Here is a 14,942-nt window from a genome sequence, read left to right as displayed (position 1 = left end):
GAAATATTATTACATATTCTCCTTTTGATTCTTGCAGCCATTTAAAAATATAGGAAAATCACTTTTAGCTTGCAGGCCCTAGGAGAAAGATGGCAGGATGGATTTGGTTGGGGTTTGCCGGTGGATGTGGCCAGTTTGATTGAATTCCTACACCCAACATTGCAGCCATGCAGTTTCCTATTGCTGTTGTAATGAAGTACCACAAACTTAATGGCTTAAGACAACATAAATGTATTACCTTCTGGCTCTGGAGATCAGAAGCCCAAAATCAACCTCACTGGTCTAAAGCCAAGAGGTCAGCAGGGCTGGTGGCTCCTAGCAGCTCCAGGGCAAAACCCATTTTTGCCTCTTCCGGCTTCTAGAAGCTACCGCCATCCCTTGGCTCTTGGCCTGTGGCTGTATCACTCCAGTCTCGGTTTCCAGGTCACGTGGCCTTCTCTCTGAATTCAGACTTTCTTCCCTCTTATAAGGACTCGTGTGATTACATCAGGCCCACTGGTTTTATCCTAGATCATCTCCCCATCTCAAGATTCTTAATTTAACCACATCTGCGAAGTCCCTTGTGCCATCATAAGGTAATATATCTATAAATTCCAGAGATGAGGTCGAGAACATCTTGGGGAGGGGGGTGCATTCTTCAGCCCAGCAAGCCACGCCTTTATTTTTGATTCTGCAACGTAGCAGGTAGTGAAATTTTATGTTCATGGCCCTAATTTCCTCACTTCTCTAAACATCACTACTTCTCTCTCCTCTCTCTCCCTCTCTCTTTCTCTCCTTATGTCCTAGAGGCTATCGATGGACAGCAGACTGTTACTTTTACTGCCAAGAGCACGCACTGTGACAACTGTTGTTTCCTATAAGCAATTCTCTTGACTTGTCTTCTGAGGTTATTGGAGTCAAGATGGACTTTTTAAAAATATTTTTAAAATATTTTTTGAAGATGTATTTATTTTTGAGAGAGAGAGAGAGAGAGAGAGAGCACAAGCAGAGAAGGAGCAGAGAGAGAGAGACACAAGGTCTGAAGTGGGCTCTATGCTAACAGGAATGAGCCTGATGTGGGGCTCGAACTCATGAACCGTGAGATCATGACCTGAGCCGAAGTCGGACGCTTAACTGACTGAGCCACCCAGGCGCCCCTGTTTGTACTAAATTTTAGCAATAGAAGTGGGAACTATAAGAAAATAAAATTCCTTGCCTTCACTGGCTAACAGGAGTACAAACTCAGAGCCTCATAAGGCAGGAAATGATAGTTTATTCAGTCTCTCTCTCCAACCCAAAATAGTTCAGGAAAATCACAATCCAGTCTGCATTTTGAAGGCTTCATGAATGCAATTCCACAATTTCCCTAGTTATATATTCCCATATTTCACAGTCCTCCCTTTCAGGAAAATTCTCAGATCCTTGCCTATGGATGGTTTGAACTTTTTCTCTTTCCTGCAGCTGCATTGCTAACATGCTTTTCTTTGCACTGAAAAAGACTTCTATTTCTTGACCCCTGCTTTTGGGGAGGGGAGTGATGCTTGGCTGTGAAGAGGGTTATTTCTTCAAGATGTCAAGGTGAAAAGGGGATGGAAGGAATGCTTGGCCAACTATGCTATAGCTAGTATGTTCTACCCTGATAATCATCTGTGCTAGAGAGCAATCTTCTGTGTTGCTGATTGCTATGCTCCTGATGAGGAACGCGAGGGCACAGTATTTCTGCAATGCAATTCCACAGGGCAGTCAGGGCGTGCTCTCCCCGTACCCTGCTGCCACGGGGCTCCCAAACTGCTTTGGTTCATGTCCCTGAGTTTTCTTGATTAGGTAGTCAAAGAGCTACTCATCAGCTGGAGCAAAGGAGTTTCAGAAAATAAACAGGCCTCCAACAAAGTCAGCTACATCTCTGGCCTTCAGTGAATTTCAGACATTGACTTCCAGCGGCAGGAGCTTCCCAGTCTCCTTCCTGCTCTCCAGTACGTGATAGCAGCTTCTCAGCACCAATGAAAGCTATACCTCTAAAACCTGTCAAAGCTGCCTATCAAGCCTAAAGCCCTCATCCTTGCATTTGAGGGCATTTAATCAACTCTGTCACCCCCACTTTTCCAGGCAGACATCTCGGCATTCCCCATTAGCCCTGCTAACCTGCCCAATAGCCCCAGAACATGGTTGAGCCCCGTGTCTTTTTTTCTGCTGTTGTTCTCATAGAAAGTGCTTGACTCCTCTCCAAGCCGTGCTGTTGCTTGTTTTGAAAGAAAATTGAAACTGAGCCATTCCAGGAAGCTCATTCTAACCCCACCAGACTGAGGACTCCCCCCACCCCCCACCCTGCCCCTCAGCATTGATAGATTCACATGCTTCTGCTGTGTACTTTGTGGCCGCTCTGGCAGGCAGAATTCGAAGATTCCTGGCCACTGATGTACACCTACCTTCTCCCAGTTATTCAATCAAACACTAATCTAGGTTCTGCTGTAAGGGCATTTTGCAGCTGTTGCAGTTAAGGTCCCAAATCAGATGATATTAAGATAAGGAGATTCCCCCATGGTGGGCCTGACCCAATTAGATAAGCCCATAATGTGAACGGGGCTCTTCCTGAAGAAAGAGTCAGAGCTTGAGAGGGATTTAATGGGAGACAAGTTGTCTGTTGCTCGCTTGAAAATGGAGTAGGCCATGTGGCAAGGGATATGGGTGACCTCTAGGAGCTGAGCATGGTAGGTGGCTGGCAGCCCGGGAGCAAACGGGGGCCTCAGTCCTACAACCCCAAGGAACTGAACTTGGCCAACAGCTTGGGATAATCTGTTGAGTAGCAATAGAAAACTAACGCACTTGCTTTTGTAGATTACATATGCGTGTATTAGACTGCAAGCTACTATACGAGAGAAAATTTTCAAGTTATTTTTGTACCTACTTCCCACCACACTCACTATGCAATGCTTTTAGGGACACTTGCATTAACTCCTGATGTGTTGGAGTCGGTGGGAGATATAAATCCTTGTCCGTGACTGCAGCAGCTAGAATCCCTAGCATTCCCAAGCATCCCCCGCCTCCCACCTTAGAAACAAATTTCTGCACATCTGACATCTCATGGATATCATGGCTCGATGTCTCACCGGTCCCATGAATTCAAGAAGTCCCCAAACTTTCTCTCCCCAAACTGCCCCTCCCCACTCTGTTCCCCAATTCTGTTCATGGCACCTTCAAACCCGCAGTTATCTTGGGGCTTAAAACTCCAACCATTGTTGACTCCTTCCTCTCTCTTGCCTCCAGGTTCAATCCGTTGCCAAGTCCTCTCCAGTCATCCCTTCCTCTCCATTTTTGTTGTCACTGCCTAGTTCTGTATTTCTCACCTCGACTACTTCCAATGTCTCTTAGCTGCTCTCCTGGGACCAGTCTCTGGCTAGCTCGGTTCTAATTATGTTCAGCCACCTTCCAAAGAACCCATTAGGTTGGCGTTCGAAGCTGTCTATGATTGAACCCAAACTTACCTTTGTCGTATTTTCACTAATTGGTAAATGAGTGTTCTGCCGACCTTGTAAATTACTTTGGGTTGACGTTAACAAATTATTCTTTAAAACTGTTATTGCTTTTGCAGGTTCCACATACTAACCTGTGACTCTTCTCTGCAACCTGCAGCTTTTTCACGTGCGTCTTACCGTTACTTTTACTTCAGACTCTCTGCCCTTGCACTTCTCTGCAGTCGGATATTCTCATACCTTGGACTCTTCTGAATATATAGTAGCCGCTTGGCTTGTTGACGTGCCAAGGGGAAATGTGGTTCCAGAGCCAAATTGTGAGTGCCCAGAGCTAAAACCTCATTCTGCTTGCCTTAAGCTCTCATTCCCTCCCCCAGGACACACGCCACCATTTTATTCTGCTTTGGGGGTGATCACGGGCCTAAACATTGGGACCGGAATGCCTCACATTCGTCTCATAGACAAGGGACCCACAGCTCCCTTTCCTAGTCGGGGCCGGTTTATCCTTTTGCTTTGCAGTGGTTTTAACCAGTCACACAGCCTCCTCCCCCCCCTTCTCCCGTGTGCACAGGGGGTCTACACCCTAGATTTCCCACTTTTCGAGAACTAGATTTGCCTCCGTCCACCCTGTCCTCCTCTCTACTTAGGGACTTCCACCCTTCTCGCTACACGCCTGGCAGCCACAGGGCGTACAGTACTGTAAGAAGTGATCTTCTCTTAAAAAAGAAAGAAAGAAAGAAAGAAAGAAAGAAAGAAAGAAAGAAAGAAAGAAAGAAAGAAAGAGAAAGAAAAGAGGGGGGGGGGACAGAAAAAAAAGCTTCCCTGGGTTCGTTTCAGCCCGGGCAGGTGGAGACGGACCCCACTGCACCACGAATTCCTAGTGAATTGCGGGCTTGCGCGCGGCCCGTAGCCTGCCTCTCACCCCGGCACGAGCCGAGCAGGGCGCTCCCCGCCTGCCGCTGGGGTTTAATGACCTAAGCAACTTTCCTTGCCACCCCCCTCCCCGCCCGGTGTTGGTACGGCCTGTCCGGCGTTCGGCGTTCCACAGCCCCCCCCCTCTCCTTCCAGGTTGGTTCAGCCCCCGTCTACTCTGGGGTGGTGCTTAGCCGGCGCCAGACCGACCCTCGACTTCGGAGGGGCAGCGCCGTTCCTCTGGGCGCTTCCTCGGCGGCCGCTTCGGCTCCTTCGGCCTCGTCGGCCTCTTCAGCCTCCTCAGCCTCCGCCGGGACCCGAGACGTCGGTGTATGCCCCACCCCTGACCCCGCTAGAGATATGTCCACCCCGGCTCGGCGGCGCCTCATGCGGGACTTCAAGAGGTAAAGCGACAGGGAGCGCCGAGGCCGGGGGCTGCCAGGCGGGGCACAGGGCGGGTCCCGAGGCGGGCTGGCTGCGGTAGGGGGCAGCCCGGAGCGGACGCGGGGGCCGGATTGCGGAGCCCCTGTCTGTTTCCCTGAAGGTTGCAGGAGGATCCTCCGGCTGGAGTCAGCGGGGCTCCGTCCGAGAACAACATAATGGTTTGGAACGCGGTCATTTTCGGGTGAGTCTGCGTTCCGGATGGTGGCGAGAGGCGGGGGACGCGGGCCGGCCCAGCCTGCCCTCGGGGACCGGCCCCCCTCGCGAGGGCGGAAGGGGAGAGGGAAAATGTTCGGGTCCGGCTGGGCCTAGGCGCCTCCCCGGAGCCTGTGCCTCGATTAGCTCCGTTCCCGCTGCCAGGGGAACCGTTTGGGGTTCTGAGGGGGGCGGAGCGGGGAGTGGTGGCGGTCAGGCGCGGCGGCCTGCGCCGGGCTTCGGAGCCCGAAACATGGATCTGGACTGGCTTTTCTGACCCAGGAAGCAGCGGTTTACCAGAGGTTCACTTGGCAGAGCTTGGAATAGCCATCTCTTAAGATGAGCCTCTTAAGGGAGAAGGGAGCCCCTTAAGCGGGAACTGACTGTTTTTCTCTGTGTTGCAGGCCCGAAGGGACCCCGTTTGAGGATGGTAAGAGAGTTTCTTTACCCACCTTTCAGGAGCCTGGTCGTCTCTGGGGGAAAGGGGTCCCGGTCATCCTGAAGTGCCTCCTACTTAGGAACCCGCTTCTCCCTAGCCTCTGCCTGCTAAAGGCTTGACTGGAATCCAATAAGTGGCCGGTGGTTCTGACCATTGTCCGCTTGACTAGAACTGCACCTTTTTCCTTGCTTGTTTCTTTAAAAAAAAAAAAAAAAAAATCTGGGTAAGGCAGCCGCTTTTTGAAAGGAGCTTCATAGCACCGATGTTAAGGGTTTTTGAGGTCTGGGCTGTGATCCTGTTAAATTCAGCTCCCTCCCAAGATACTGAGTTAGTATCAACCCAGCGACTTGCTGATAGACTCAGAGACCCCAGGGACCGCCTAGTTCAGAATTCTACCACAAGGGCAGGAACTGTGTTCAGCAGGTGCTTAATTCGTGTTGGCCGGATGTTGGAGGGGTGCAAGAATCCCTTGCCCAGAACTGTCGGGTTTCTACCGTGGTCTCTCATGGCCAGTTTGAGTATAACATTGTTTCTCGTTTTAAAATGAGTTTTCAGTGTGCTTTTATCAAGACTTTACGGTGAGTAGTCTCCAAGCAGCTTCACAATTGAGGGCATCCTCAATGTCCAGCCTACTTGAAGGCACCATGTGTACCTAGAGGTACGTGAGTTTTCATGGATTCAGGTTTGACTTTTAAAAACACTTGAGTTGCTTTTTAAGGATTTAAAAAAATTTTTTTTTCTCTTTTGAGATAATTATAGATTCATGTGCAGTTGTAATTAATAATAATACTCCAGAGAGACTTTGTCTACCCTTCACCCATTCCTCCACCCCTCTGGTAACATCTTGAATGACTATCCTACGATATCACAACCGGGAAATTGACACCGATAAGAGTTTTACGTGCATCCAGTTGTGTGCGTGTATGTATGTGTGGTTGTTTTCTGAAAGCTTAAAACATTTAAAACGTGATGAAAAGTATTTGAACTACCGATCGACATCTTTAATACTTGAGGTATTCAGAAAACAGAAGAATCTTTGTTATTTTTTGCAATGACCATCTCTACTCATTTAGCAGTTGCCACACACACATACACACACACACCCACACCCACGTGCACACACGCATGCACATAACCCCGTTTGAAAGTAGGAACAAAAATATTACTGCAAACTACTAAGTATATACTTCTGTTACTGAGCTGGATTGCCTTTTGATGCTACCAGCCTACAAGACGTCGTGAGATGGGGCAACATTGGCCAGTTTTATACTTTGCCCGAAATACTCAGGTTTCCCGAGGAGACTGTGGACAGTCGCCTGAATACTTCCTCCACCCCCTGAGTGTAAATATCACCGCTCCTCAGTGTCGCAAGAAAAAGAAATGACAGCAAGAGTGAGTGATTCTGAAGGCACGCTCCTTGGGTGCAGTAGATCATTTGAACACATCCATACATAGCAAGAGCTAGCTAGACTTCATTTTCCTCTACTAGACTGGTGCTAGTTCTTTATACCTGGGCACTGTGTGCAGATTAACTGTGTCTTTGCTTTAGCTCCAGCAGACTTTGTTTTCATCGGCTTTCTCCCCCCCCCCCCCCCCCCCGATTTTCCTCCGACAGCTTCATGCTGGGCACAGCTTTATTAATAGTACATCACTTTGCCGGAGGACTGGCTACTTAAATATTTCAAGGGTGCCTCACTTGTTTTAAGTGGTATGAAATGAGAAGGTACTTAAGGAATCCATTATCTACCTGAATCTTCCCCGTTGATATCACTTGTTCTATTTTTGATGATGTGCCTATCCATACTGGCATTACGGAAAGGAATTACTCCAGCTAAATAACAATACCCTTCTCTGATTCATTCTGTCGAGCAGTCTGCTATCCGTGGATGCTTCCTCGGGTGTCTAGAACACTGACTGTGGGGACAAAACATATTTTGACCATATTTTAATACGCTTTGTTGGCAATGAGGGAATTTACTAGAAAAGACTGATTAAGGACAAGTGTCATAATTGGTTGTGAGGTTTCCGATGTAGTGTATAAATCAACAGCTCCAAAACTACTTTTGCTGCTTCCTTGTAAACGCTTTGTGGTGGAAATTTCTGAAACAGCCAGGCCCTACTTAAAGAGATGAAGACTTAAGAAAAGGAACCCTTCAAGGTATTTTGATTTAACTTCACACACTTAAAGTAAGAGGAAGATGTTCCCAAGAACTTACCTTGCTACCAAACGAAACACTGGGGGGCAATGCTTCCTCATCAGAATATCGTAGTATGTATGCTGAATTCAAAGACTATGGAAAAAAGTATTCTCCTTTGCATCATCTAAAAATTATTAATAGACACAGTAAGATACTAGTATTTGCTTTTCATAATAGGTGTATTCTTAAGAATTTGGATGTAAGTCTTTTAAAAATGAATCACTTAAAATTCACTGAGGGTGTTCTTAAGTTAAATACATCCTATGATGAGGGTGTTCATCCTATGATGAGGGTGTTCTTAAGTAAATACATCCATTCACTGAGGGTGTTCTTAAGTTAAATACATCCTATGTTAAAAATCAGAATTTCCAGTTCAAAACAAAACGAAACAGAAGCATGTACTTTGTTTTCTCCTCCGGGGTCACAAACTGGTGGCCAAATGGCAGAAAACACCTGCCGAGGTGTTTCCTTTGGCCAACATGGTATTTCCAAAAATTTGAGTTTGTAAATGTCTTTAGCAGAACATACACTCTCTAGTTTAACGATATCACTCCTTATTGCCATACACCAGCCATTTAATACATATAATTTCCCAGCCCCTATGTATAGATGGATTAACTGATACTTTCCGTACAACGTTTTGTCCTCCTCAGGAAGATGAACACAATCAGTACCGATTGTGTACAATGGTGAGGCTTAAGTTTTCAGTTAATTTAAAGCCGAATCTAAATATCCAGAGGATAAGAGCACTAGTCTCAATTGCATAATGTTCTAAGATTTTAAATTTCCTTAACGTTTGTTTCGGATCTCCGAAATGGCATTGAGGGTTGTATTAAAGAGCTTCTGATTGTTTAATGTGGCTAAAAGTGTAAGATTTGGGGGTAAGTCCTAACTTATATTCAAGTACACGTAAGCAGGTGGCTTCACTACTCAAGATACTAAACGGGCTGTTTTAAAAGACTTGATTAACTTCTTTGGTAGCTAGCTAGGTAACCACCTTGTTGAACTTCTGGGCGAGCATTAGGCAGAAAATTCAAGTCAAGAACCTTTTGAGAAAGTTTGAGAGTCACCAACATACATACTCACCTTGAATTCAGCTGTGAGCGTTTGGTGTCGGTCAGAAAGTAAGTACTGTTTAGGATTTGAATTCATTACTTGTATATTTCTTACTGATGGTGAAGTTTGGATTTTTGGTTCTTGCCTCCTTCAGTTGAACGTTTGCCATTTTTATAGCTACGGTATGTATGGAGCACTTAGTTTGTGTTACTGTGCGTATTTTCCCCTCCTTTAAACCTCACAACAATGTTGTGTGCTGGTTACTGTTCTTGATCCCATTTTACAGATGAGGAAATTGAGGTTTAGTCGAGTTGAGTGGCTTTCCCAAGGTCCCACAACTAGTAAGTAGCAAAGCAAGGAACTGAGCCCCCGTCTTGGTGCAAAGATGCTGTTTTCCCCACTATGCTCTACCGTTTCCACGCACGCCCGCCTTATGCGTTGCTTTACCACTTTTAGGCTATCCTCTTGAATCTAAAGTACCTGAGAGCTCTGTGTGCTATTAAATCCACCCAATTTTAGAGCAATTCCTTGATGATAAATCTCGTCTTACCTATAATCTAATCAGATTTCAACATCGAGCCAATGTGTTTATACTTGAGATACCTAAGGAAGCTCAAAGTTTTGGACTAACGCTCATTCCCACTTTCTCCTGCGTATTTTCATATCAGTAGTACTGACAAGGAAGAACCGCTGTTTTTTCCCTCAAAAATAGGAAGATTTATGACCAGGTGGTAGGTTAATAAAGTAGGTTCGGATGGAGTATAGCATGTTTGTCCATTCCAACATATTTTACTTTTTGCTCTTAGTTATAATGCATAGTATCTTCAGATCTGGCTTTGCACACAGCTTAGGGAGTAACAGTAGTTTGGGGGAATAGGTCTATATGTTACATTTTAAATTATTCTGAAACTTTGGGAGACATGTTCATACTAAGGGCAGCTTTGTTACCAAATTGTTTCCTAGCAGTGTGCTGGTAGAAAGCAAACTTTGGTATTGTTACATGTAACAGATCTAGCAACAGAATGTAGTCTTTTTTTTTTTTTCTTAAGTGGTGGATAAACCTGTTCACGGAGGGAGGAAATAAATTGCCAACTCTAAAGGAACCGTTAACAGAGTATACTCCACGTGAAGGGTGGTCTGTGGTATCAGAATAAATGTATTAAATGGACCAGAGTAATACAGTAGAACATCCATCACCTTAGGCCAGACGGTAACTGATTCCTTAAGATAACCTGAAGAGATTTCAGTCAGGAAAAAACAATCGCCCAATTGTTTCCTTGAATTTATTAAACCCAATTTAAAAACTGTTTTGGAGGAAATAGTCTCCCCCAATCACAACATCCTATGATTCTTGAATGAGATCCAGTTTGTTCATTCCCTATAAATAAGTCTATAGTATACTTTAGGGCCTCCTGCTACCTTCGTTGACGCGCATTCAAGGGAAATAAATTCATTTCACCAGTGGCCTAAACAAACATCATTAGAAAGGTAAATTTGCTGGAGACATGAATGCAATCTAATGTGATTTTTTAATTATTTCTGCCATTAATTCCCTCTATTAGTGTGAATAATTGAGTTGATTTTATAGTGAAGTACCTTGTGAGTCATACTTAAGGACTTTTGAGAGAGATTGTGAAGTTTTTCCTGGCTTGCGTTCAATTATGTTTTCGTTATAGTGTTGCTATTATACGAAAAGGAGCCAGTGAACACTTGTATACTTGTTCCCTTCCATGTTAAAAAATAATTTGGTTATCGATTTGTATTTCTAGCATGGATTCTGGAACCTCTTTTCTAGTCCATTTCCAAATCACCGGAGAGTTCAAGATGGAGGCTGGTTAAAACAGGCCTTTGAGGCCTTTCAGCCATCTAAGGGAAGGAGGCCAAATTTTGGCTCTTGTTTCTGGTCATTTTGAGGATGTCTTCAAAATGTACAGTGGCTAAAGTTATCCTGCAGGCCATAATTTTGCGTTTAAGATGGCTGTGTTTAAGTTCGGGGGAGAATGATGGCAAAACAAAACAAGACAAAATTCCCTTTGGGCGGTGGTTCCTACCCTATCTATTTTTAGAGCAGTTTCTGGAGATCTTGCCTTCCCCCCTACCTGGCCTCTCTTTCCTCTCTGCAATATACCTCTGCATTATTTCATTTAATACTGGAAAAAATGCCACGTAGCATTAAAAGAAAGTGCTACTGAACAAAGTGATAAATCTGTTTCTTAAACCTTTTCTTTTCCAACTACAGGAACATTCAAGCTTACAATAGAATTCACTGAAGAGTATCCAAATAAGCCACCTACGGTTAGATTTGTCTCTAAGATGTTCCATCCAAATGGCAAGTAGCACTCTTAATGCAACGTTTTAAACGGGTCCACTGTTAATTATGGAGGTGTCTCACGTTTCCTACTTATCGGTCTATAGTACCTGGGCATTTGTTTAGGCATCTTGCTGTTTCCTGAAAACTGAACTCGTCCGTGAGGGTCTGTTGCTGTCTTGATCTCTAGTGACAGAACTGAAGCAGTGAAGGCACTTTGCCTTTGCTTGGAGCCTGCAAGCCGCCTGGTGCCGACGATCTTTATCATTTACTTATTGCACAAAAATAAGGATGCTCTTGATGTTTCCTTTTAATGTCAGGCTGGGATTGGGGTAGTCTTGTGGCGTGGTTATTTTCACGTTAGAACAGTTTATTTATTTAGAACGACAGTTTTCAAATTTAGATGCAGATCAAAATTACCGTGGAACGTTTTCAAAAATACAGATGCCTTGGCCCCACTCCAGAGCCAGTGAGTGTCAGATTCTGTGGCTGAGGGGCTACAGTGTATCGGAAAAGCAGCACAGGTGATCCTAACTTACCTTCTGCCTTTTTTATTTTTTCCCTTTCTCTCCTCGTACTAAGCTTCAGAACAGCTTGCTTTTTATTCAGGTTAGTAAAGTATTTTCCAGGATATCAGATACTCTTATCTTCGTGTCAAAACGAGACTTTGCGAACTCTGCGCTATCTGTTGTTATTTCAGATAAGAGACCGAGTTTACACATTTAGTGGAATAAATTTCCCACAAATCTGGATGCCTAGGGACCCTGCTGGAAAAACGTGTGTGCTATCCTGGATAATACGGCAGTCTTTTCAGAAGAAAGAGCACGAAGCAGCTTCTAGTTTTATACCAATTCTCTTTGACATTCTCGGATTATTTCACTAGCAGTGATGAGGACTCTTTTTAGGAAGCTAAGTGAGAAGCAGTTTTGGAGTCTTTTTAAACCTCACGAGCAAAGTATTCTTGACTATACTGGTCTTGACTATGTTACGATATTAATGGGTTTTATTGTGTTTAACGTACCACTTCTATGCTCTCAGTCTATGCAGATGGTAGTATATGTCTGGACATACTTCAGAACCGTTGGAGTCCAACCTATGACGTGTCTTCCATTTTAACATCCATACAGGTGATTGTTCCTTCATGTGACCACCTATGGCCTTTGCTGTGTGTCTGTTAGCACTTGAATTGTTTTTGACAGTCCTACCTTAAGGCAAAGGGCGGGTCATTAAGACCCAAGCGCCCCGAAATCATGTATTTGCCTAGCGAGCAGCGGATTGATGGTACTCTAGGTTAGGATGCTAAGAGAGCAAATGTAGTCGTTACTTAGGACAGTTCAGCGGATTGTTTGGAATATACGCTTTTTTGCCTCGAGGGACTGACCTGTTACAAATTGTTTCTATAGTCTCTATTGGATGAACCCAATCCCAATAGTCCAGCAAACAGCCAGGCTGCTCAGCTGTACCAGGAGAACAAGCGGGAATATGAAAAACGTGTCTCTGCGATAGTAGAACAGAGCTGGCGTGACTGTTGACCCGGGTGCAGCGAAAGAAGAGGCCGGTCAAGAGAAAAATCTATATTGATGTGTTTGTCACCTCCCTATTCTTCAGTGTCATTACATTTACTTTATTAAAAGCAAAATAGCTGTTGTGCTGTTTCCATCTTCCCTTGCCAAGCTCTTCCTACCCCTTCTCCCCTCTCCTTGAACATCAGAAAACACCCTCTAGGAGATCAAATGTACTGTACCTGGGTTACGTGCAAAATTGACTAATGCTCAACTCCTTTTCTGTTGTGTCTCATCTCCAGTTTTAGGGCAGGATTGTGCTACTGTGCTTTACACTGAGCTTTTAAAGTGAACCGTTACACAAGTGGTGCTTGCGCACAGCTCGATGACCAGGATGTTATTTTTAACAAAATGACTGCTGGAGTGTTTCATCCTGGCCGGCCCTTCACTCGTGTTGGATTTAGACGTGAATGTTTGCGATATGGCCTATGGAAAACGGGGGAACAGATCCGTGTAAACACCCATTTTGAAAGAGCAATGGAAGCCCAAAACGCTAGGATGGTAAGGTCCAACCAGTACGAATTACAAGATGGTTTTTACCGGTAGGAAGGGAACGGTCAGTGAAAGGGCTCCGCCACAGGCACGCAGCAATCGCCGTAACTGACACGTCCTCTCCTTGCGGGATGCTCGCCGGGCTCACCCATGCTAAGTTTCAGAAGACCGAGGTCGTCTTCTGGGTTTTTGCTTTTCGAAGAGGTGTGGGAGCAGAGGAATGGAAACAATCATTAGTTTGAAGCTAGGGAACGTTGGAGATCCTTTAATCTTTTTAAAGGAGAAGCGCTACCCTAGATAGACTTCTAATCCCCCATCATTTTTTAGAGTTTTAATTAGCCCAAGGAAGGGAGCCTGTCTGTGGCAAACTGTTTTTCCACTCGACTCCTGAGTTCATGCTGCATGCTTTTAGTTTCTTCTTCCCTTTCAGTATTATAAGAACCTTAACGTTCTTTCTGTGGGTATTTATACTTTAGATAGACAGTACGTTTCAGCAGCAGCGTGGGACAAGGCTTGTACATGTTTCGTCTAATGTTCCATCGTCACCTTTTGTGCATTTGTCACTCTTCTAAATCAAACTTTGCACAAGTAACCCATGTAAAAAAATGTACATTTTTCAAAACTTGTAAATAAAAATAACCTTAAAATTTTGTAGTCAAGGTATAATTATATTTTAGCTCACTATGAACTTTTAGTATTAACTTATTGGAATCTCACAGCTACTCACTTTCCCCCTTGAAATAAACCTGGTGAAAGCAAAATTACAACACTCTGCGAGAGGAACAAGAGGAGTAGATCTTGTTGGAGAGGACCTTCTTTCTTGTCATAAGTGTTAATGCTCTGTTCTTTTTTTAACGTTTTAACAAGAATGTAAAACTGTTAAATAAAACAAAGTTCCTTCAGCATACAGTATGGTCAATCAAGCGAATGCAGTGGGGTTGGGGGCGGGGACACACCTGGGTGTTTCCGGCACCCTCCCCTACCGAGACCTAACTTGTCGATCCTGACATTCCACCTCTTTCAAAAGCCCTGGCTTGTAACAAAGAGCACCAAACTACTCTAGACCGGTACTTTAACCCCCGGATGAAGTTGGGGCATACAGGTAGCCTCAGCCTGCCCTTGTTTCAACAAAACCGCTCTCTCCCGAGGAGCAGCCTAGCTCGCGCTAAAGACGCCAGAGCAGTGACTTCGTAGAAACTCTCCGCTCTCGTTCGGGGTAGGGGCGAGATGACATTAAGCGGAGTCTTTCCGGTGTGTGTACTCACTCAGCCTTTAAGACGCGGCACTTAGAGGGGCCTCCGTGGCAGAGAGCGTTCAACACGTCACAGGCGGCAGCATCCTTACATGTGCTCACGATTTTCCCTTAAGTCCATTTCTGCTTCGAAGTAGAGCCACGTTACATTGCTCTTTATTTGGGAGATTAGTTTGACATTAACTTTTTCACCCTACCGTGGCTGGGTACCTTAAATATTGACACTGTTAGTCACACTTGAAAAAATTAAGGTGAGACGCGGGGTGCGCAGATTTAATTTTTGTTTTCTTTTCACACACCTCCTGAGAAACCCTATTCCCAGTTTGTTTCATGGGATAATCCTTTGAAAACCTTACACCCGAGTCAACAAGCTGATCAAGCTGATCTCTGAAAAGCATCATATCTCGAGGTCAAAGGCACTACAAGAACCATTCAAACGTTTAATGCTAATTTGCCTTTTTTTCTTTACAAATTTTTTTTTTTTTTTTTACAAATGCCACAGGCTGCCTGCATATAATTATAACCAACAAGTTAAAACAGATTTGGAGATCTCTTTATAAAATGACAGTGTGATTTGAACTTGAGTCTTCAATTCTGCACCTGCTGATACCGGGGTGGGGGTATGAGGAAGAACCAAA

At 44.7% G+C, this 14,942-nt stretch overlaps 1 protein-coding gene across 1 annotated transcript; it reads left to right on the top strand.

The window, feature by feature from the left end:
* Positions 1-4,502: 4,502 nt before the first annotated feature.
* Positions 4,503-13,954, top strand: UBE2A (ubiquitin conjugating enzyme E2 A). The gene is made up of 6 exons (XM_081793733.1): positions 4,503-4,765; positions 4,906-4,986; positions 5,402-5,427; positions 10,930-11,019; positions 12,037-12,125; positions 12,402-13,954. Exons 1-6 carry the CDS (start codon positions 4,722-4,724, stop codon positions 12,528-12,530), a joined length of 459 nt encoding a protein of 152 aa, XP_081649859.1. The 5' UTR covers positions 4,503-4,721; the 3' UTR covers positions 12,531-13,954.
* Positions 13,955-14,942: the final 988 nt, after the last annotated feature.

This window comes from Panthera onca, chromosome X (assembly GCF_046562875.1).
Source record: "Panthera onca isolate mPanOnc1 chromosome X, mPanOnc1 haplotype 2, whole genome shotgun sequence".
Lineage (NCBI taxonomy): Eukaryota > Metazoa > Chordata > Mammalia > Carnivora > Felidae > Panthera > Panthera onca.
Note: the sequence above shows the minus strand (reverse complement) of the source record. Positions and strands in the feature narration are given on the sequence as shown.